This window comes from Chaetura pelagica, unplaced genomic scaffold (genome assembly GCF_000747805.2).
Source record: "Chaetura pelagica isolate M959 unplaced genomic scaffold, ChaPel_1.0 scaffold69, whole genome shotgun sequence".
In the NCBI taxonomy this organism is placed as follows: domain Eukaryota; kingdom Metazoa; phylum Chordata; class Aves; order Apodiformes; family Apodidae; genus Chaetura; species Chaetura pelagica.
In genome coordinates, this window is record NW_009970724.1 from 2,026,836 (window position 1) to 2,051,844 (window position 25,009).

The 25,009-nt window shown below is 43.8% G+C and overlaps 1 protein-coding gene across 7 annotated transcripts in view; it reads right to left on the reverse strand.

The window, feature by feature from the left end:
• ST3GAL3 (ST3 beta-galactoside alpha-2,3-sialyltransferase 3) overlaps nt 1-25,009 on the reverse strand; it is a 181,209-nt gene that overhangs the window by 14,469 nt on the left and 141,731 nt on the right. For 3 of the 7 annotated variants that reach the window (XM_010006570.1, XM_010006569.1, XM_010006572.1), the window contains one exon: nt 9,345-9,491. The exons of 3 other annotated variants lie outside the window; for them this stretch is intronic. In XM_010006570.1, coding sequence (XP_010004872.1) covers nt 9,345-9,491 — 147 coding nt within the window. The remainder of the gene's footprint in view (nt 1-9,344; nt 9,492-25,009) is intronic. One more of the 7 variants, XM_010006571.1, reaches the window with a different exon arrangement.

Consider the following 25,009-nt stretch of genomic DNA (forward strand, 5'->3'; position numbering starts at 1 on the left):
AGCCCTTCCCATGTCATCTGGCCTCCCAAGGCCCTGTGACAGTGGTGCTGTACGGCTGCAACTCCTCTTGCTTGTTCAGATGAACATGGCCATTGTGACAGACACGTGTTTCCCAGTGTAAAACCCCAGCTCACAGACTTTTCTAGCACCCCTTTAGCCAGAAGAATCCAGAGGTAGCTTTACCCCAGGGGCTAGGGAGAGGCTGAGAAATCCACCCACATATCTTATCTTCATTTGTAGAGCATCCAACACTGCTGAATCAAAAGTATCATAATTTCAGAAGACGTGCTCAGACAGTCACCAAGGGTAACAGCCTTTTAGTTGAGATGTAGAAACCAACTGCAGCTGATGAGCAATGCTATGACATTTCACCTGATGTTTGTAAACAGACTGGGAACACAATGTTTTGAGTTTCTGCTTCTCATTCAAAGGAACCTGCTTCTGGCAGCACACTACCTTGCTCCCTTCTGATTGTCTGATCCTATCCTGAAACCAACATTTTCCAAGCAAAGAACATCACCCATAACCTAGCTGAGATATGCAGAATGGGGAGCACAACCCATGTAATGTGGAGGACTCCACTACACTGCATTGGAATGACACTCACCTGAAGACCCAAGTGCAAAAACTGCCTTATGTCTAAATCAGTGAGACATTAAATTCAAATATTTGCAGTGCAACTGTAGCAGTGCACATGTAAAATGAAAAGGTATTACTACATCTGTCCATGATAGCCCTAGATGTTAAGAAAACTGGCAGTCATTTTGTTCTCACTGCTTAATTTCAATTGATATTCAACCACAAACTATTGTTTTCATTCTGGTAACTTCAGTTAATTGTTAATTCACTGGTAGCCATAAAACAACACAGAGGGGTTTAAAAAACATTGGGAAAAGTTTCTTAGGCCACAATAAGAAAATTCCCTCTGAATTTCAAAACATGCAAGAATATCCTGTCTTCCCAGGCATGGCAGTTCAAATTCAGATATTCTCAGCTTTATGTTTTACATCGAAGTTGACATTTGGATGTCACTGAAATTGCATCAGCTGGTAAATGAACTTGCGACAAAGCCCTTTCCCTCAGCTGAGCTGTACTTACAGTGTCCAAAACACAGTGGGTAAATGGTTACGTCCTTGAGAAAGTGTAGTTGTTGGGAATATGATGGTGTTAGCACCACCCACACTTGCACTGGGCCCATTCCCACGGTACAGCTCAAGGGAGACACAGGGTCTTCGCCTGGAGGGAATTTCACTGGCCAAGTTAACATTTAAGAGCTAACTTTCTAATGTGAGTCTTACAAACCACAGAGAATTAATCATACTACCCAGTCCTACGGGAGGACTGCCAAACCACCATAACTTCTTTCAAGCATGTTCATATTTCTGTTTGAGGAATAACAGATTACAGGAGTCAAAAGCGAACCTTCCTTTGGTCACCAAATCTCTGTCTGACTTTATCCTACATGTAATACCTCCAATGGCCTTTATGGAGGAACAGGAGATAATTTTCTCATCTGCTTTTGCTCTTCAGCAGTTCCTGTCATGCCAGTGTCTCAGTACTGACTACTCCTCTCTCAAATATTATTGAAGTACCAAAGACTACCAAGGTCTTTCTAACCTGTCAGATTATAGGCAATGTATCTGGTTTGGCCCCTACAACTATCAGATAATCATATGGTGTTCTTAGCAAAATAGTTTTGTGTTGTCCTAAAATCACATAAAAAAACTAATGAGCTGATAGTAGTTTTAATTAAACTATGCCTTATTTATCTTAGCACCCTTCAACACTGCAGTTGCTACAGCTTAGCATGTGTTCCCTCCTTGCAGACAAAGATCTGCAGCCATTCACCTTCACTGCTGAGATGCAGCCTCATGTCCCACTGCTGCAGTCAGAACTCTGGGGGCTACAGAGGACCACCTAGAAAATGCAGTAAAAATTATTATCCCTGCTATTCACTGAGGGCAGTAACTGTTAGGGCAGCATGGGGGTGCTTGCAGAGCCCACCCTTAGTTAAGGATGTGGACAACAGCACCTGCCAAGAGAGGAACATGAATACAAACCCACTGTGCACTCACATGATTCTGGATCAAATACACATCACTAGCATTTGCTCCAAACTGCTTATGTTAAAGAAGAAGCAACCATCAGACAGATTAAACAATAACTGGGAGATTAGAAACACTATAAAAAAATAGGAGCCAGCTTGAACAGAAGTATAAAAGAAGCATGATTGCTGGTTAACTACGTGTCAGTAGGAAGTCAATACAGAGCTTCGGTCCCGAGTTGGTTTCCACGCACAGGCCTATAAATTCATTTGCTGCTGAGCTCTCATCTGGACCTAATGAACCATGTCCAAGCTTTGGGGCAAGCTGAGGAATAGATAGATCACTCCAAAGCAAGTTAGGCATCATGGACATGGCTGTGCCAAACCCGGCTTGCAATGCCCTGCACAATGTGTCAGTGCTACCTCAGCACACACACCCTTATGCCGTGCCCCAAAGACATACCAAAGCAGCCACCACACCTCTTGCATCGAGTTATGAAAATAGAACTCTCTCTCAAACAACTGAGCAGGCCTCTTGTTATTTTAGGCCATTGCTAAGGAAACTAGCCAAAATCTCAACATCCCCCCTCAGAAATAATAACCTGGGGAGGGAACAGCTCAAAGCCTGTCTTCCTGCTTGTATGGCCTTCTGTGTGCCTGGATGTTCCTGTACCATCAAGCAATGCTGCTTTCGACCAAACGGTTGCAAGATGGCAGCCCAATGGTGGCCAGTGCCTTGGGAAGCCTTCTGGGATGCTGCCCAGCAGCATCACAAGGACTGGCCAATGCAGGCCAGGCCACAGCATGCACAGCCTCAGGAGGGCAGTGATGGAGACTGCCTGGGGTGTCCCAGTGGGACCACTGCTCCAGAAGGAGCCATGATAAGTTTCAGACCTGAACTGGTGCCCAGCAACTGGGGAGAGTTAGGAATGGCAATACCCCAGAAAGCACTGACAGTCCTCTTGCCCTGACAGTTCCCTGCCAAAAGCACTGAACTTGGCCATGCAAGCTCTGAACCTGCTGCTGTGTCTCACAGGTGTTTTTTTGTCCCAGCTGGGGCCCACAGTGGGTTCCAGGTTCAGCATTCCCTCTCCAGCTCTGGCAAAAAGCTGCAATGGCAACCTCCCTGGATAATGTGATCAGCCTGAGATGATAGCCCACATCTCCAAGCTTGGCCTTATCTAAGCCCAAACATCTGGAAAATTCAGTGCTCCTATCTAATATAATGCTCCCCAGGGACCAGCCCTTTGCCTGCTCCCATTTGAGAGAACACAGCAGACTGAAGGATGAGCCAGAGATGACACCAAAGGGCTGCCTGACAAACAGAAGCACCAACACAGCAGGGATGAGCAACATCACCGCAGCCGTGCTGGGCAAAGGCTGCCTGTGCATCCAGAGCACGGCCCCTGCCAGGGCCCGCTGGGTGAGCTGAGCATGTGCATGGTGGATTCTGGTTGAGAAAAGCATAAAGACAAGAGAGGCAAAGATCTCTGCTCTTGTGTTGCATCAGGGATCACTGCAAGCTCTGTGTGGTGCAAACACAGCCAGCCTGCACCATCAGGTCAGGGGACCAAAAATGTTTTTAGCAGCACTGACAGACAAAGGAAAGGTTCTCCTACACTGTTCTCTGGTGCAAGGGGAAAGATAAAAGGCTTTCCCTCAAGACATTGTTGTTTCATCTTCCATTGGTCCCACAAAAGAGGCTTTAAAGACCGACTTCTACTCACAGAAGAAAAGAAGCCAGCCAGCAGAAATGAACACTAGCCCACCACTGGACTTAAATGAGGCTGAGCACCACCTCATTGGCTTGTCCTGGAGAACCAGGGAAGGCAACTGAGCCAGGGAATGGTAACTGCTCTTTGCTTGGTGCATGTGAAAAGCTCTCACTGCTTTTCATTCCATGCCTGGGTCATTCCTGTGTCACTGCCTGCTGGACTGGAAGGAAATGACTGCTGTAAATCTGTTTTTAGAAATATTTGACTCCCTTAATATGTTAAATGAATTCCAGTTATTTATGGGATTTTACTTAGCTCAGGGTAAAACATATTGGATTGTTCAGACTATTCCAATTGTTGCCTTTTTCACTAAAAGGGTAAACGTTGCTAAAGAATAAATCCCCTAAAACAAATAATGTAACTAGATATTAAAATTGGTTTGACTACTATATTAATTTATTGGAGGGAAAACTCGAACAATTGCTTTCCTAGGAAAAATGGCTACCTTAGGTGATCAGGTCTGTAACTGATAAAACTAACAAAAATAAAGTAAAACCAAAAGAAAGAACAAAACTACAATAGCCATCACACACTTTATACAACAGTCACTGTATTTTCTTTTTGTTCATTCATATTTGCAGAGGAACAAGCCCAAACCTACACTTCCAAACCTTCCCTTAGAGGTTAAGTTTGGAAATATGGTAGAAATAGCAATTTAGCATCACTTAATGTGAGCAGACAAGTGCCTGGTGTTCTGCAGAGTGGTCCCTGTCACAGGAGCTTACAATCTGTAAGTAAGGTGCACCTCTAAGGTGCTTCCACAGCTACCTCCCTCCGTGCACAGAATCAGCTTCAATATTTGGCTTCAAAAGAGAAAGTATCTCCAACACTATTCCTTGACCTCCCCAAGGTATCAAGGTATCCCTTGCTGTAAGCAGGAGAAAGCCTCCAAAACTGGTGGTCTGCAGCAGAGCAAAAGGGATGGGCCAGAAGCCTGTTGCTGGAGACATGATGAGCTGCCCAGCAGGTTTCTGTTCTGCCATTTAACTGCTGAGCTCCTTTATGACTTAGCCCAAATCAGTTATCTTTGACCACATCTAACCTGATGCACAAGCTCTGATTCACCCTTTGCTGTAGAGCAGATCCCTGTGCAATGTAGGGAGTATTTCTCAAGGACCTTACAACTTGGCAAAGGGCAAGCAAGGACATGACTTTACTACACACTGGCTGCCCTGCGGTAACCACCTCTGTGCTTCACCCTATGCTAAATGGGAGTTCATGGCCTGCTCTTTCACTGAAAAGTAAACTCCCTCCAGTTACTTTGCATCTATCATGTGCAGAGAGAAGCATTTACTGAGAAGTGGCTGGTAAGCATTTACCTGTAATGGCTTGTCCAAGTGTCCATTCCCCAGCAGCTCACAGACTGATCACACTGCAGTGGTGATGGATTGAACAGTCCTGCCCATGAAGCAGATGTGCTGTCTTGGAAACCCAAAGCTTACAGTGACACTGACTCTCTACATTTAACTGACTGCAGGTGCAGTGGCCCTTTACCTGTCCCTCTACGTGCCTTAGAAGATGCTATCAGGCCAAAAAAGAGAAACATGCATCTGGAAGGATGGGTTGTCAGACTGCTCTGTTCCTGCCATCCTCCACCTCTCTTCTGCTCCAGAAAGACCCAACAGGTCCCAAGACAGCCTTCACAGTGACAGTCCAGAAAGAACAGGCCAGGGGATGAATACTAAGGCAATCCAGTACCAATTAGAGGAAGGGTCATTGTGACCAGCCAGAGGAGCTGAAAAGCTGCCTAAGGAGCAAAGGGTCAGCACTGGCATCTCCAGAAAAGCTGCATAGGCAAAACCATGTAACAGCAGAGAAGCCCTGTGGCAGGACATGGTAACAACTCCAGCATCAGAGGTTAATCCCCAAGTGCATGTGGGCTGTCAGCACTATGCAGAGGTGCTAATCCATGGCCTGACACAGCCTGATAACACCTCCTGCACATGGCTCCTCTTTCACCAAGTTGGTGCTGAGTCTGGGTGAAGTCCAGAGGAGGATGCTTAAAGTCTTTAGTGAGGTGTCTATAGATTCAGCCAATTTCCAGAACATGAACAAACCAAAGGCTTACAGTTTTGGGCAGCAGAGCTTAATCTCCTAAGAAACTAAATCATAAGCTGTTCCATGGATGCACAGCAGCAGCAGAGAGAGAGAAACACCACAGCCTGCACTGGAGTCCTCAGAGTCCTGACAATTTGTATAATCTGATATGTTCTCCTGGTCATCTCACACCATGCTCCCAGAGGGGCCAGAAAGTCACTGCTCAAGTGGCTCTGAGTGCTCCTGAGTAGAGAGGACTACTGACTACACAGCAAAAAGTACAATGGCAATAACCATCCCTAGTGTTGTATATGCAACAGGCAGTGACACCTCTGAACTGCTCTTCATGCTTATCTCCCAGTGAGCTGCCTGCAGCCTAGGGTAGGTTATTGCATGCCTGAATTGCCAGCTGCAATACCAGTGGTGTCTGGGTTTAAGACCAAAAGACCTGCATACACTTCCACCTAAACATAAATCACCCACACACTTTCATCTAGTGAGACAGCCAAGCAGCATCCCCCTCCTTAAAGAGGATTTTTCAGTCACAGAGAGGAACTTCAGTAGCTCGTTTCTTTTGTGTTAAACCTTCTTCAGGTATTTACATTTAATTTTTCCCAGACCTTGTAGGATTCTAAACCAAAGGTTTTCTTCATCATCAGCTTATCCCAATTAAAGAGAATTCCACATACAGTAGGAAACAGCTCTCCCTGTTCTTAAGACTTTGGTAAATGGACTGAGGAAACTCCTGAAAAACTCTACCAGTCTCTAAGAGAAGCCACTGTTTGTGGGTGAGCAGCTTTGCTCCTTGCTCAGACTCCTGGCTGCTAATGCCACAAGTGCAATCAAAATGCACACGTCTGAGTTGTACCCCCTGTCTGTGCTCCAGAATCATCTGGCCTAAATTATATTATCAAAGCAAAGGATGTTACTACATCCACCCTTTATTGAATCCTGGGAAAAACACTTTGAGATCAGCCCCGAACTGTTTTACTAGCTCTCCTCAACCTTGCTGAAAAAGCTCCCAAATTACAAAGTTAATTGGCAGCACATTGTTACCATATGTGGTCTGCAAGAGAAGCACTGAAGTTTATTTAGGTATCAGAACCAAAGAAGAGTGGAATATTACTACTCTTTATGAGGATTTCATGTTGGCCTTGATTACTAAGGCAACCTCAGCCTTGATCCTTCTGTGTGTAGTCTCTCCAACATACCACAGCATATGGAGGCACCAATCTGCCCTAGCCTGGCTCCCCCCAAGAAACTCAGGACACATACTGTTTTCTGTGCTTTTGCTTACTAGACCTCAGTGTTTTCCTTCTCCATGTTCATATGCTTCTTTCTTCAGTAAAGTTTCCCAGGATGTCTCACATCTCTAAAGCATGACTCTGAACCCAACCAGCTAAGCTCTGTGGCTGCTGGGTCACACTGTCTCTTGTGGAGCAATTCTCCTTGCTCTAGCTGCTTCACTCATGTTGCTGGATCTCAAATCTTTAATGAGTTGGATTCTTGGTCTACAGGCTCTGATTGACACTCCTCCCATTTAAAGTCTCAGTGAAAAAAAGGTCTGTGGCAAATTTGTATCACCAGGACCCTTCCCAGACTCTTCTTCCCTCTTTACACTGGCAGCAGTAGCTTCTGTGGAAGCGCTGACACTGCTGCAGCGTGAAGTCCCAGCAACTCTATGATGGCAGCCCAGAGTTAATATCTGCAGTAAAATTTGTACCCACAGGCTAGAAATACTCTCTCCCTATTTTTAAACTCTGACAGAATCACTCTAGCAGTGCTCTTGCACAGACAGCACAGGGCATACTCATGTCTCAGCCCCACAGATGCACCTGTAGAGCTCCTGCTGCCCCATCTGAAGGAATGAGCTACAATTTACACAATCTAGCAGGGGTCATGGGCAAAGACTGCTTGCCTTAAAGCTCCATAAACTATTTTAAAATGCTCGATTGGACTTTCATGAAGTGAAACATCAGGTTTCAATTAAGATGCCTTCATTTCCCAATCTGATGTGTGTTAAACAACCTATCAAAACCTCATAAACTTCAGTTCACAGCATTTTCATTTCCGGTTTCTCTCTTCTCCTCTCAGCTTAAGTAATATCTTGTATATTAAAATAACATGTTTAAAAATAAAACAAATCTGGAGAAACTAAAGGCAAAAGTCTGATGTTTTCTGTCCTTCATGGAGGCAGCAGTTTTGATTTTCTGGAAGACAAATCAAGACCACATCCTTCTAAGGGTAAGTTCTGGAGAATGAAGAGACATGAAGTAAATTACTTCCTTATTGAAGGGAATAATTGGGATATCTTCAGTGCACAGAGCAAAAATCCAGTGTTTCCAGAAGCCCAGAACAGCTTCTGTACCTAGATACACAGCAATGCACTTCTGTGTGGCTGAATCTGTCTGCACATCTTGCACACCACATTTTAAGAAGCGAATTTCTTACCTCCAGGCACCCATCTGACCTGCACAAAACAAACGTCTCTAATATTTCTGAAGACTTTAGAGGATGGAAAATGAGGCACTGTCTATTCTGTCTAGTCCAAATCCATGCTGCAACATGGGCAAACCTCCTGTACTGATAACAATGGAAGGATGATGCCAGGCGCAGAGCAAGCAGACCTTGTCCAGCAAAAGTGCTGCTCTCTGAGATTGTCAGCTGTGCTAATGTGACCAAAAATGTCACGTGTGGTGTCTATCAACAACTATATCACATGTGTACACGAGTAATTTACCCACCCAAGGAATACTTTCTCTAATGGTTGATATATTAGGCAGAGTAAATATAAATAGGTTCTGAGAACAGTGTTGCAGTGTGAGATAACCCAGAAAAACCTACTCACCACCTACTCGACACTAACACTCCAAAAAGCTGCACTGGAAGTGACAGATGCCAGAATGATCATGAAGGTATTTTGTTAACAACTATGATCTAAGTTGTTTTCTTTTGTAACTTACTACATCTAGAACTTCCCACTGTAAGATCAAAATTTCTTACCAAAGCCCTCATAAAATAAACCTTTGTCTTCTTTTGCTGTGAGCCTGGGATACAGGATGAGATGTGCAATATCAGTGACTTTAAGCTGCAGTCTCTTTGAGGACAGTTCATTGTAAAACAGTAGCATGACCTTTAGGGAGACTCACACCACTTCCCGATGTGCTGAGGGTGCAGAGAGCAGGTTTCCTTTTTCCTTTTGGGAAGGAACTCCCTCCACCCCACAAGTGCCCTTTTGGCAGGCTGTGGGTGACAAGAAATCATCCAGCTGGAGCTGGAAGCCTCAGAGCTGCCTCCAGCAAAGTGGCTCTAGTATCAGAAAGGATAGATCTTGCCTTGGCCTTAAGGAGACTAAGTGCTACCACCATGAAAGAGACCAAGTCCCCTTCTTTCACTGTTCAACAGCAGAAGCCCAAAGGAAAAGTAAGAACAGCCTAAGTCTACTCTGCTGCTTGGTCTCTTGTCCTTCTTGCCCCCTTTATACCTACCCCTCTGCCCATCAGGCCATTGTTGAAAGGCAGTCCAATGAAGCTGAAAGCTGCCTCCTGGATGAAGAAAGGATTCAGGATACGTATCTCATGAGGTTCTCTTGGGACACGAGTTGCCACTGACTTCCAAAAGCCATCAGAGGCACTCTGGTAACAAAAACAAAACAAAAAAGAGAGAGAAGATAAAACAACAAATACAATTACACACAAAAGATAGCAGATTGTTATTATTATTTAAAGAAAAAAACAACTCTACTGGCAGCAGTTCCCACTGTCCCTGCTCACTGCCACAGGCACTTGTATGAGGTTGCAGTGGGAGGGTGTGTCCTGGAGGGGTGACAGCAGCATGTGCAGATGCACTTGGGCTAGTCTAGATGAGGAGTGCAAAGGAGACAGAGAAGCCCGAGAGCTTCAGCACAATCTACCCCCTCCCTGGTGCCATCTTTTCACTCTTACTACCACTTCAGCCAGTTTGGTTAATGGCTTAAGCTTGTCAGCATGTGCTGTGATCACTCTCATCTGCTTTCAACGGGAGATATCCTTGGATAGCAAATGCCCTTAAGAAGACCAAAACCCTAAAAACGACCATACAGCTTCACCTTTGTTGGGACCTATATGCTTCTCACTTTATCCTAGATTTATTCCATCCTGCGAGGTTTGATGTGAATTACACCATAAGCTTCCAAAGGTGCAATCTTGTACCTTGAAGAGGCATGCATGTTCATGGTACAAGGGAAAACACAAGTACATACATTATTTTTGGTTTTCCAGGAAACTGTGGTTTAATTTAAGACTTTGCCATGCAAACGTGGGAGAACAATAGCCTTGAACACTGCTACCCAGCTACACAGCCCTGCCTAGAGCTCGTGCCTCTCTGCCACACCACTTCATATCATTGCTCTTGCTAGTCCAGACATTAGTGGATGTCCAGGTGTTAGTGGATATAGTATGCACTGTCCTCAAATTAACTGGAGGCTCCTTGTTCACAGGACTTACAGAATGTTTCACTTCTGTTTGGGATAAAAATTCAGAGCAAGGCACAGGGAGGATGGCAGGAATTTTAATCTGCTAACAGCAGCTTTGGCAGGGTAATCTGATTGAATAGCTCCTTCTCAAAGCAATGAGCCATCTTCCCTGTGATCTCCATGACAGGCAACAAGAGGCAGATATTACACTCTACATAAAATGCGTGTGCTTTGTCAGTCATTATTTACACCGATTTTGGGTTGCTTGCAGCTTAACAGTGACTTCACAGTTGCCTCCAGAGCACTGCTGAAAATGTTGGCAATACCCAGCAAAATCCTCAGGAGCCTCCACTGCCCAGTAGTGACTACCCCAGTAATTATTGATGGTAGTTCTGCTACAGCCTGTGTCTGCTGCACTTCACACTCTGCTTGCACTGCACATAGCTCATGTCAACTCTTACGCCCCAGGGTGCCAAACACCTTAAAGAGGCTGCTTTGTGGAACAATCCCATTGTCATCTTTAGCTGCTGAATTTCAGACCCTGAATAATGTTTTGAAGCATTATGTTATTATCCAAACCAACAGCCTAAGACAGCTAAATGCCATTGTTATCCTGTTTTGATCTCATGTGCGCCCCCCCAAGCTGCCCAAACATAATACTCTTTTCCTGACAAGGGCAAGGATCCTGTGAGTTTCAGTTTGCATTTCAACAATGGCAGAGCCCTCTCAGGACTTTAAATGGAAAAAAAAAAAAAATCCCAATTAAAACCCATGTTCTTTCATGACAGTTGAATTAGAGAGAATGCCTGGTGTCAAGGCAGTCTAACAATTTCCATTTTCAGCCACTTTTTTTTTCAGCCATTTTTTACATTTTCAGCCACTGAGTGATCCCATAATTAAAAAAAAAACCAACAACCAACAAAAAACCAAAAACAACTTTAAAAATGTTGATAAAGTCCATTTGACCAAGGGATTTGAGGGATTTGGTAGGTCAGCTGAGTTTTGCCTTCTTGTGAAAATTCATTAAAAACTGGATAAATACGAAACCTTTGGAATTTCCTAAAGGCACATGTAAAGCAGAGGTCTTTCAGTTCCACTGAAGAAGAGGAAAAAAAAAATTAAATTAAAAAAAATAAATCACAGATTCCACTTGCATTAAACATGCTCCAGCTCTCTCAGAAATGAAGATGATAAACAAAAATCTTGAATGGCTACTCTTTCAGTGAAACCATCTTATCATGGGTTTAAGCAGGCACACCCTGGGAAAATAGTATCTGACCCTGAAACTAAAATAAATTTATAAGTTGAATTATAATTTCATGTGCAACTCTAAATAAGGCATTGCCTACATTTTGCAAACAATTTAAACCAAGGGTCTACAAGCTATTTAAAGTGGACAGAAGCCACCTTTTGTTTGTACTCACACTCCAGAAGAGATTCTGCATAAGTTCTGGGATTTAAGTAGCTTTCACACAGCCTTTACATCACACACAAAATATTAAAGAGGAACACAAAAAGATTGCAAACACTTGAGACTATTAGTCTTTGCTCTTGGTTGAGCTGTTCAGGAAGATAATGACACATATCACAGTTGCCAGTTTTCCCAGTGCTGTGCGAACTGCTAGGATCATCCCTGGCCTGTTCCCAGTCTGTTCAGTGCCAGAGGATCTTATCACAGCTGAGAACACAACCTGGCTGCTTTGGCCCCTTCAGTGTGGCTGTTTCTCCTGTCATTCATCCAGATGATTTCCCTGACCATTTTCCTCACTTACCACACAGCTCCAAAACTGTTCTGGTTTCCCCCTTCTGACTAATTTCTACTTGCTCTGTGTTCTTCCCTGTAACTTTTCTGTGCAGCTCCCATTAGATTATTATTGAGAGTAATCTTTCATTTTTGTGTGTTTTCCCTCTATGGTCTCTAAAACAATTCCAGGGAGAAGCACAGAGGGAGTCTCAGCAGACAGCTCTCACACTTCCACCTCTACAGTGGGCAAAGGACCTAAAAACTGTTTCCCTGGCTTATAATTACTGCAACTCTCAGTTTTGTGGTTTGGCTCTACAAACCCTGCAGTTTTGAGCTGCATCTCAAGCCCTGTGGTTTTGCTCTGCAGCTCGTCACTGGCAAGCTCCAAAAGAGAGCAGCACCACAGCTGCAGTCCCCGGGGGGCTGCTGCCCTGACACAAGCCCCTCAGGACCTGCAGCCCCTGCCAGGGCTGCTGCTACCCCTAGAGCTCAGATGCTGCTGTGCCGAGCATGGACGTTGGGTCTGATGGGATGCAGATGCTCAGCGAGGTTTCCAAAGAAATTACTTCCTGTCAGGGAGTTCTGTCCCTTTTTTAGGCTGGGAGGAGACAGCCAGCCACCCAAGGAGCAGCAGGCACTGGGGGGGGAAGGCATATTTTTCCTGCTGGATTCAGGATCTTGGACTCGGAGGCTGGGGAGCATCCTCTGGTCTCTGCTACCGTGACTTAACCTGCAATGCTTAAGGGTGGGCCTCTGAGCATGCAACATCTCCCTTCTTGACTACCATAATGATAGCAAGTCAGAAAACTAGTCTGAAAATTGCTTAGGTAATGTTCACACAATACCTCATCACCTCCTGGCATTAAGGTGGAAACCATAGGGTCCAGGCTGGAAACTGTTTCCCTGTGTTAAGTTCCCACCTTGACTATTTGTTGGTCTCACTGTGCACCTGGAGTCTCAGTCACAGATCAGCACTCACAGTGCCACGGGCTGCCAAAAAAAGCCTATGGTACAAAGAAACAAGCAACAGAGAAAGGCAGGAAAACACAACTGAAGAGCAAGTCTCTGAGGGCCACAGCATTTTTAAGCAATCTTGGAGTGTTTTCAAAGTTGTGTAATGGACATCACTAAAGACTTTAGAGGAGACTATTTAAAAAGTAGAAACAATTTAGATGGGCCAGGGCTTTCAAGCCAGTGTCTTGTACAGCTTCCACCCAGGGAGAGAGGCCGAAATATCCCCTCTAGAGACACCACTCCAGGAATAAATGGATATGGACATGGCATACCAGAGATGGCAGGTTATGAGGGAGGGATAAAAAATGGCAGGGCTCACCTAATAGCTACAGAAACAAGACAATCCAGCTGTAATCCCTCATTTTGTCCATTTGCAGAATACTGAAGGGTAATAGGGACAGCTGGTTGTAAACTACTGTCGTCTCCATTCAGTTTTCCATCTTCTGTTCTTGGATTTACTAAGGTGAATCATGACATATACCAAAATAAAATGCAGAACTTGGAGCCTTAGCCAAGAAACACACCTTAATAGAAGAAACAAACACCTAGAAGCAGGCTGAGTCTCCCAGAACAACATTTCTAATGTACTAAGCAAAATGAGGGGTAATGCTGCTGCATCCTGATAACATGGATGATGCCTCCTCTGTACCTCTGTGATACTACTGGATTTAGGAGAACAAGCAGCAGTGCTCAGGAACACTTTTAAGTCCAATGGGAAGGGGACAGGGAGATTGCAAAGGACAGCTACAGGCAACACAGAGCTCAAAAAGTCTGGGTATGCAATGCTCTGCTGCAGGGCAACAAGAAAAATGAGAAGACTGGAAGGACAACCTGTAGTAAATGGAGATTATTGCTCTTCCAGACTCTGATAACACCCAAAATGGAAAGGAAGAAGGGTGTGAGAGAAAGAAAAAGCCTGGGGATGATGTACCAGTCACAAGACCTCGCCATGCCTGGAAGCACGTAGTTCACTGGGATCTTTGCCCCCACCTAGACTGGAATGTGGTTTATTCTATAGCTGTCATCCACAAGCACTCACTGTCACACAAACACAGCGTACAGCAGAACTGCTGCAATCCATCTGTAGAGGCTTTTGAAAGGCTTCAGTTCAGGCATAATTGGATTAGATGTGGAAGGTGTTTTTCCACTAGAAAATCATCATCTTATCAGTCAATGCTGCATTTCTCAGCGGTCAAGTAGACGTAGAGGCCTAGAAAATACTCTTCTACAAGGGGTAATATAAATTCAGTTGCATCATTTGCACTGATTATCAAAGCAATAAGGAATTTTTAGCAACAAGAACAGAGGTGCTGAGAGCCTGCAGTCTGGGTTGATGGTCAACAGCCAGACCCACTAGCCCACACTTCAAATATATTTACCCACCTTTCTCAAAGTGATGAAGAACCCCTCACCACCCTCTGTACATGGTCCTGGTGGCCAGCACTTGTTATGAATGTTCCCATTCTTCAGTTTCTAGAGACTAGAAATGCTCTAGAACATTTTGCTCCACTCTTATCTGCCCCACTGAAAAGCTCTTACCCTGCCTTAATCAGAAATATTGCAGATTGTGCCTGAACTCTTCCCTCATCTTCTCTTTGTCCCACTGTCAAAAGAGATGCAGCTCTTGGACTATCCAACAATTTGATACTTCTAATCCTTTACAATTTTTCTTTCCTTTCCCCAAATACTCTCCCACTGATCAAGTCTAAAATCAAATGGTTGTAATTTCCCAGGCTATTTGCTGGTTGGCATTCCCCATCTCCCAGCAGCCTTACAGCATCCAAGAGAACTCCTGGGAGGCTGCAAATCCCCAAATTTAGCTTTTACTACTGTTTCTCATTATGAAACCCAAACGCATTTTCTACCTGATGTTTTCAGCAGCAAAGCATGATGGAGACAAAAACACCCCAATACATGGTACTACTAATTTTTTTTTTTATTTAAAACAAAAATCTAACTATTTTTTGTCAGTAGATTTGAGCTAATAATACTGGCTAGACATTTGTTTCTTTAGGCTTGATAACCAGGTTGAAAACCACATGAGAAACTTAATTCTAAGTAGTGGTTGCAGACTTTAAATGTTGTGCCAGCCACATGAACTACCTGGGACCCTGGCTACACACAGTGCTAGAAGCTGCATGTCCATAGAGAGAGGCTCAGAAAGCAGCAGCCCCTGTGGTGACACGGTGCTGCTGTGTCCCACATCACTTAGCTGAAACTCTGCAACGTGCTCATTCCCCTGGCTGTCAGGACAAGGTTTCTGTCCTGTTTGCCTGCCAGCACATATTACAAATAAGCAGAAAAGCAGATTCAAAAAGAGCTACTGAATTTCAAACTTGGTTTGACCTGTATGACTGAGTGCTCCCTCTAACCTAAAAACAGACTGACATGGGCCTCCTGTGTTGCTGCTCTAAGGCCAGCTGTGGTCTTCTGATTCACAGGACTAGGCAGAACGAGGCCAAGATGAGCACTAAAAAGTCAGAAGAGCAAGTTTATTTTTATGCTCTGCTGTAAGGGAAAAGGAATTTCTTTTTTAAAAATGTATTTCTATGGTTTTATCCATGTAATGAGAGCAAAATACTGTCCACAGATTTAAGATAACAAAACGTTGTTGAAAACAAGAGATTGTCTTGTGAAAAAAATGGAGCTTGGAACATTTCAGAGGAGCTGCATAAAAACACTGAAGATTATTCTGATGAACACCGGGTTTCAGATACATGAGAGCTCACATACGGTGTGTCAGGAGATGTGCTTGTACTATGCACCCACAGGGTGATTGATAGACTGTACTACAGACTCTTTTGCTCAAAATATAAGCTGGATTTTGAGCCAAAATTTGAAGAAATATTCCTGGTTTGGAAGACGGAAGTTTTAAGTAGAAAGTAATGGATTTAGATAATTTATGTCTATGTTGTGGTTTTTGGCCTGTGAATAAGAATAATCCTACAATGAAAAAATACCTAAAGTAGTACAGTTTCAGAAAAATCCCAAAGAAGAGCAGGGCCTAGAATATCTCCATTATTTACAGGGTATTTTATTCCCATTAGGCACCAGCCTCTTTATTTCACTACAATTTTTTATGACACAGTCTAAGAAATGTCACACTCATCTGACATCTACCAAAAGAATAGCAGGGCTGAAAGGCCAAATCCAAGTGTCAGTGAGGACTGAAGCAGGACAGCCCTGCAACTTCAGCACAGGATTTCTGTGATGAAGAGTGACTTTCTAGTTTTCCCACAAGATTTTTCTTGTATCACCATATATCTGAGTATTTTACAAACAGCACTCTCGAATTTAGAGCATCTCTGCAATATTTTACATACGTGACACCATTTTACAGGGGAGAAAACAAACAAAGCTGAACACCCACTGTTTCCATTGCTTCCTGATGCTCTACTTCAGACACCTCATGCTGGGCTTTCAAAATACCTGTTAAGTCCACAGCACAACTCCACTGACTTTGCTGCTGCTCAGCTCTCCTGCATATCCATCCCATGAGACTCAAATGTGTTTGGGGGAAAATCTGATCTACCTTACCCAACATATCACATCAGGCTACACCACCTCCTCAAGAGGAATCCTCAGTGTCTGTAATCAGAAGTAATCAGAAGACCATACTTTGTTCTCTCCTTTCTCCTATCTACATGCTCATACCAAAACTGAATGTATTGCACCACAGAAATTAGAATAAATCTAAGTCTTCCCTCTCCACTAGATAGACAGCTGTGTTCAAAAAGAGCCAGGATGCATTTATGTAATTAAGGATAACATCTGCACAGAAGAACTGCATTAACCTTAAAAAATGCAATGTTGTTATTTTTTTTCTTTTCCTAACTTTCAGCAGCTTCATTTTTATAACAAAAAAAACCCAACTCTTTAAAAAGTTTTAATATGTTTTAAAAAAAATTCAACTCAAGAAAAACTTCACCAAATGGAGCAATTAAACCCAGGACACAGTCCTGTAAGTGCAACTACAAGCTCCAGTGAGTGATTGTGTTCTAGGTTATCTGTTAGAGGACAAAAAAAGCATCCTCTTACAGGACTCCTGAACAATTTGCACCTAACAAACCCACAAGTGTTTGAGGAGTTCCCTGCTAGTTGTAAACCCTTCCCCCTTCTCTGCTGTCCCTAGTGCCCATCACCCTTCAACCTCCAATATTCCTGCTTTGCTCTCTTGACATGCATCTCACCAGGCTACTGCTCCTTCACGTTGCCCAGGTGGCTGGCAGGAGAAGGGGGAGCTCCTGAGAGTCTAGGAGAGATGCTCTGTTCCCAGCTCATGCCCCAATCTCTTTGTGGAGAACCAGCTGAAGGAAATATGCTGGTTTATTCCGACATCCCTGGAGATGCTGCTGCATCCCAAGTAACCGTAGGAAAAGGGCACCTGAGCAGTGTAGGCAGGGTAGGGAAGGCCTGGTGGGACAGACCATGCTCAGGGCAGGCAGAGCAGCACTACCAGCATCCAGCAGCTCCCATGGAACATCAGACCAAGCCCTGGGGTTTCACAGAACAGCAGGAGCCACACCAGGCTGCTATGGTAGCAGAGCCTCAACAACTCCCAGCCATTGCCCTGGCTGGGAACTGGGCTTTTTTTAAATTTTAGAAATAAAAAGTGATAAAACTGCATTTTCAGTAGCCTCATCCTGAGAGTCAGCTAAGTTATTTTAGCTGAACTTTCCAGCTGTGCCAAACACGTGGCATGGAAAACATCAGCTCAGAGACAATGGTGTAATAAAATGACAGAGCATTTTCCTTGTTGCTTATAACAGAAAACATAAGGTGATTCCACCTCTAAGCACAGCTGCCTGCTCCACTTACAACAGTATGACTGCACAAAAGCAAAAAACCCACAAAAATTGTTAAATGCTGTCTTTGCAGGCTTTGATGACAAAGCATGAGGGTATCCCAGGGCATCTGAGGACACCCAACAGCAAAGTCTTTTTTAGGGAGCTGAACTGGTTCATGAGTTTGAATACAAACAACAACACATTAAACAATACATATTTAGACTAAACTATTGGCACATTACAACAACAACAACAAAAGCTAAAGGATCACCACAGGAAGAATTATGGCCTAGAAACCCTCATTGCTTTCTGAAGTTATCTTAAAGTGAGTCTCTAGGGAAATTTTTACATTGTTTTTACAGCAAGAGTACACAGAAAATCTGTCTTCTCCTATTTTGGCATTTTTGCTGAAATGAGAAGCCAAATAATTTGTATGTTCACTCAGTGTTCATATAGAATATATACAAATTATTTAGCAGCATAGAGAAAGCAGAAAGGTCAAAATAACAAGAGGCTGGGAAGATGCCAGGAAGCTCCTGACCTACTTTATTTTCTAGACTTGCATTAGCCATAGGTGTTGGGTTGGTTGTTTTTTTTTCAAAAGAAGTGTTTTAAAGAAACATAATTTAATATTCTTAAGACATGAGAATTTAAATAAACTGTAACCCAAACAGAACATAAATTCTTCAATTTCATGTATCTGATTAAAATAAATAAATAGTAAGATACCAATAGTTTCCCAAACCCGGCCTTAACTCAGAAGAAACACCCTTAGACACATCCCATAAATTTGCCACTGTAAGAATACAAATACCACCAGAAAAGGGAGGTCTTCCCAGAATCTCTTGCTTACTACCTTGACTTGGTTTATTTTTACTCCCGTTGTCAGGACAAGTGTTCACATTAAATAACTGCAATTGTTGAGGAGGAAGAGAAGCTGAACCTAGAGGGGGAGGAGATGAGGAATTTGTACCCCATGCACACACGAGCACCCCCATTTCTTACAGAAAGGAGCTGCCATCCTCCTTGGGAAGAACCAGAAGCATCACTCACAGCTGGATAACAGAGGGAGAGAAATTTAGGAAGATAAAAGCAGGCAGGGAGTTTAGTTACCTCAGTGTTTATTATAGCAAACTGGAGATATAGGTCAACCCCCTGTTCTGGAGCCCTCAGAGCTTCGAGGCAGAGAAAACGTTACAAATTGCTCAGGCAGCACTAACTCTGCAATCCATGGAGCCTGCCAGGGAACACATGTGTTTCGGGCATAAATCGTACAATCTATTCCTTTCTGAATTAACATCTGTCATCATGACACTGTTCAAAATGACTGAAGATTGGATCATATTAATCACTACACATCTTGGATAAATATTTACTGTTCAGACAGACTTTTTTTTTTTTTAGTTTAAAGAAAAAATATTCAAATAGTAAAATTCCTGGAGCTGTGAAAGGGGAGTCTCTTTTCAGCCCCTGAGAGAAAGCATGTGATTTTATTTACAAAATCAAATCAGTGTTTTTCCTCTCCTCTGTGAGTCTTCACACTGTACACGGGTGAACTCAAGAGCATCCTGTGGTGTTGCAATGGTTCCCCAAGGGCTCTTCTGGGGAATTTTGTTATGCTGGAGGTTGCTCACCTCAGAGACTCCAAGAAACTTTATCCTTTGGGTTGCAGAAACAGATCTGGCTAATTATGCTTCAGGAAGAGAAAGTTTTACTGTAACCCTTGCAGACAACTGGATGAAGTAAATAACTTACTTTCATGAAAAGCTGTGAAGGGTATTACTGGCTTGCTTCCTGCTTCCCAGAGTTAACAAATGGTTCAGAGAGAGTGAGGACAGAGGCTCCCAGAGTCACAGAACAGGATAACCAGAAGGTAACACAAGAGTGCAGCCCTGTCCTGGGAACTCCCAAGAAACAAAATTTTCCCAAATACTGGACTAAGTCTGTACTTCAGAAAAAGGTGTCTGCACTCAGTGCTCACCTCTGCAAGTATGTCATTTGAGCATGACTGAAGATGGATCATATTAATCACTACACAATCTTGGATAAAATTTTCTGGTTCAAAAGACTTTTTTTTTTTTTTAGTTTAAAGAAAAAATATTCAAATAGTAAAATTCCTGGAGCTGTGAAAGGGGAGTCTCTTTTCAGCCCCTGAGAGAAAGCATGTGATTTTATTTACAAAATCAAATCAGTGTTTTTCCTCTCCTCTGTGAGTCTTCACACTGTACACGGGTGAACTCAAGAGCATCCTGTGGTGTTGCAATGGTTCCCCAAGGGCTCTTCTGGGGAATTTTGTTATGCTGGAGGTTGCTCACCTCAGAGACTCCAAGAAACTTTATCCTTTGGGTTGCAGAAACAGATCTGGCTAATTATGCTTCAGGAAGAGAAAGTTTTACTGTAACCCTTGCAGACAACTGGATGAAGTAAATAACTTACTTTCATGAAAAGCTGTGAAGGGTATTACTGGCTTGCTTCCTGCTTCCCAGAGTTAACAAATGGTTCAGAGAGAGTGAGGACAGAGGCTCCCAGAGTCACAGAACAGGATAACCAGAAGGTAACACAAGAGTGCAGCCCTGTCCTGGGAACTCCCAAGAAACAAAATTTTCCCAAATACTGGACTAAGTCTGTACTTCAGAAAAAGGTGTCTGCACTCAGTGCTCACCTCTGCAAGTATGTCATTTGAGCATCGCAGGCACAGATTTCTAGGAAATCACATCTGTCCAGGTTGCTTGTATCTAGCTTCAACTCCCAGTCCCACACTGTTACTTCTTATCAGCACTGCTCTAAAGGCCAAGAGACATCCTGCTGACATCCTCCTGGAAATCCTCCATCACAGGGAGCAGTGCTCCTTCCATCAGCAACTTCTCCTTCCAGTCTTTTACTCTCACACTGCTTGAGCAGAACTTTACCAAGATATCCAGTCCTGATTTTAAGACTTCAAGAGCAAATTCATCAAGCCTCCAGCACAGATGTAGCAAAAATAATGATGCTGATATAAATGTTCTGCCTTATTTGCTCTTTTGCCTAGCTTCAGATACACTGCTTCCTATTAAATTAAAAAGTCTTCTGAGAAAAAATGTTCCCTCTTGGTAGACAGAGAGAGACTATGAGTAAATCTCCACAAAATCTCATGCATAAGCTAAATAAATTGAACACAAATCTCTTAGACCAAGGGAGCCTTCACAGACTTCAAACGATTCTTGTAGTTCTTTACTGAAGTGTTAACACAGAACATCTTTATTCTTCTAACACTTGCATGAACAGCTGATAGCCTCTGGGCAACGTCTCAGTTTCACCACTGAGGATGTTCTTTGCCTGTCTCCATGTGCTGGATTCCCAAAGCACTGCTCCAGTATGGAGCAACATCTGCTGCACATGTGGCCAATGCAATATCCTCAGCAGGCATGGGCTGCACTGGTGGCAAAGCCATGCATGTCTGGATGGAGCCACCCACGTCTGCATGTGAGGCCAGGTGGAGATGATGCCCTGTGAGCTCAGTGTTTATCTGCTCATTTGGTCTGCCAGGTGCACAGTCATGTACGTACGGCCCAGTGAACATGCACATCTTGGCCAGCATGAGCCACCAGGCAGTAGTGAGGGATAAACAGGAGGACAGAGCATACTGGGTATTTATGAGGTGGGGGGAAATCTGAGGGCATTGTGGTGCAAGAGGGAGCAGGACAGAAAACCACAGGCAATCGGGCAACTTGGTTAGCTCTGCTGTTTATGGAATTGTGTGTTTCACTAAGATCAGCATCAGATTTGTAATAAATTTCTTTACACTGCCTCAGATATTCCAAGCCTACCAAGATCAAGTACAAGCTCAGTTTACATTCACTACAACCTTGAAATGCACCTACAAGGATTTGCATAATATTGATGTCAGAACATTGCCAGCACCTGCTAAAGAGGCTGAGTGCAACACAAGCACCCTCCTGATGCTTTTTCAAGACAACTGCACTAACTCTTCAGTTGGCCCAAGCTCATGTTGGCTTTCCAAAAGAAGAGATGTGGAAAAATTGCAAGTCTTTATCCACCTTTTTGACTTTGGTTGAGTCATGGATGAAGAAAGAAGTGATCAAATACCCAGGAAAGGACAACAACTGTCAGTTGGGAGGCAGCAGACATTAGAAGAGATTAGAAAATGACAACTTAAGGAAGAAATTGTCTCAGGATAAAGCAGGATGGTGAGGAAATCCTACAAAGGATGTCCTACTAGGGCAATCATTCAGTCTCTTCAGGGGGTGAATTTCACTCTGTGTCTTTATTTAAGAATGATGTGAAAGCAAAGGAACTAAAGAAGAAAAAATTCCTGGCTGAAGCTCTCTGATTTTCACGTCACAGCTAAGATTCTTGAGCCAGAAATGAAGATGATGCTGTCTTGGCAGATGTGGGGCAAAGGTTCTTTAAGGACTGCCAAAGCCTAGCATGAATAAATGCTTCTCACCTTTAATAGGAAGTATAGTGCAAGGAAGACTGGAGTTAGGTAAGCAAAGTAAGGGACAAAAAATGGACAAAACCCATGCGTTGTGTGGGAATGACTGTAAGGGTAGGCACAGCAACATGGTTTATATTTGAATTTTAAGGAGAAACTAACTAAAATTGGGCTAATCAATGATATTATTCCTACAAGCAAAGATACTTTGCAAACTTTGATACCTGTTTGTTTTTTTTAATCCAGAAAATAGTGTATTTTTTTATTTTCTTCATCTGCCCCATAAGCTCAGGTGAACATGGCTATAAGACTTGTGGATATTGATGACTATCCAATCCAGGTGGACAAGTTTTATTGTCCAGCATGCATCCATCTGATGATACCAAATGCTCTGAAGGTGCCCTGCAACAGCATCAGATCAGCCCGTCACCAGCTGATGCTTGACAATGTACTCACAGACACACTAAATATGCCTGGGTGGGAACAGCTCTCAGCTCTGCAGTGACCTGCCTAATCTTATTATGCTGTTGCATACAGGTATGTATGAAGGGCAAGCTCCAGCCTGCACTTTCCACACCAACAACCTTCTTTGGGAATCTGGCCAGAAAGTCTCCCCCAAGGCCCAAGTTGCAAACTGGGTCACTTGTCTACTGAGGTTCTTATATGGTCCTCACCACAGTGCCACCTGAAAGCTTGGTAAATGCTATACAGTACAGAACTCAGGTCTTCTGCCCGTTCTGGTCAGCAGAGACAAGATTTTGTATAGAATACTTCCATATTATTTTCCAGTCTCTCTCCTAACATGAGCTCACCTTCTCTGATAGGGCACCAGTTCATGCTTCTCCTTATGTCTTCTGGAAGTGGCTCTGATCTCCTAGGCCAGTCACAGAGGCACCAATGCAGTGCACTGGAAAGCAGGTCCTGACCATGGCAGCACAACCCCTCAAGCAGTACAGACCAGCCTTCTGCACAGCCAGAGAGAGATCAAACCTAAAAAGAAGTCAGTGTTGATCCAAGAAACATCCCAGAAAGATGAACTAAGTCCCAGCTACTCTATGTCAAAGGAATAGGCAACATCCTCCACAGGATCATGTAGATCCTCCCACCTCTTCTCAGTCAGAAACTTGGTAGGATCCAGAAGAGCTTGCCTCATGTTTCCACTTTCTTACAAGGCATTTTGTCTGCTTCAACATGTAGTAACGGTTCAGTTGCCTTGACCAAGGCACTGAACCATCCTGATGATGTGGTAGGGCAATCCTTGCTATGACTCCCTCCTAAAATCCCCCCATGCTCATTTCCATGTAAGTGGAAATGGCCTTTTGCACCATGTGCTAGGACCACAGGATAATCACCACTGAAAAGGCTTTCTTACCTCTTCCCCATTGGTGGCCTTATTCACCCGTCGTGCCTTCCTATACCACCCTTCATAAGAGACTAGTTAGAAAGGGCTATTTAGGTGAAAACTCAAATTTGTGAAAGAAAAGGGACAGCCCATCATCTGACTTTCCAAATCAAAAGCTTTTTCTACTTTACGATGGAGCAGCAAGTTCAGCTTCTGCCCCCTTCCAGTCCAAGGAGAGCAGGACACAAGGCAATGCCCACCCAGGCACATCTCTAAGCAGCTCTGTCCTCTATCCTCTGTCTCAGCACAGGATCAGGCACCACAAACCTGTCACCAAGCTTTGCATTCACAATGCATTAATGTGGATTTACAGCTCCACCAAAACCAGCTGAAGAGTCTTTCTCACAGTCCTTTAAAAACTGAGAAGACCAACTGTATACAAAATATTTTAAAGCAACAAGCCCCTAAGAGGAGGAAAGGGAAAGAAAATATTTGCAATCCAGAAGCAGACTCTGGAGTGAAAGTGCCAGTGGCAGCAGCCACTCCATTTGTCACTGAAGGCAAGTGACAACATTGGAAAAAGCAGGTTCTCCCTCCCTAGCCCAGACCTGGAGAAACCACCTGCTCAAGTGCTGGGCACAAGTTCCACACGAGCTGGAAATACACACATGTGGATGAAGCTTTACCTGAGGTTACACAGCAAGAACAGATTCCTGGCCTCACTGTTTTCCTCAACCCGACAGGAGGAGCATAGTTACTCCTCAGGGTTTTTTTTCAGGGATGCAAAACAGCCCACAGGCAAGGCTACTTCAGAATCTGCAGAATCTGCAGTGTTCTATGAGGCTGTGACATTCCCAGTCTGTCCTAGCAAACACATTGCATGACAAGGCCATTAACTAATGGCAGAAGCTCTAAACAAAAGCTCAGCAGACAGGGAGGGCTCTGGCACCAGTTCGGCCTTGGCTCTAGCACAGAAACACAGGCTGATCACGGCAGGAAGGATCATAACATACATTTTAGCAGGACTAGAAGCAACCTGTTGACTCAAAGCTGAAATGTAGCTCCCAAATGAAAGGCTGAAAAAAACTCCCACTGCTGCCACATCCACAAGGTGTCCACAAACAGCAGTCACATGCTGTGACAAGGGGGAGGGGTTATGTTGTGCCCACTGATGGAATCTCAACATCTGCTAGAGGATGACTGCCGTGTGAAAGCTGTCAGAGGCATGTCCCTGCAAGGGACAGACAACTCAACTTGGCCTGGCTTGCAGGCAGGTGCTCACTCGCTCCTCTAACTTTCACTATCTGAGAGAGCTCCAAGGTGCCGCAGGCACTCACCGCACAAGTGACTCCTCCTGGCAAAGGCTGCAGAGATTCCT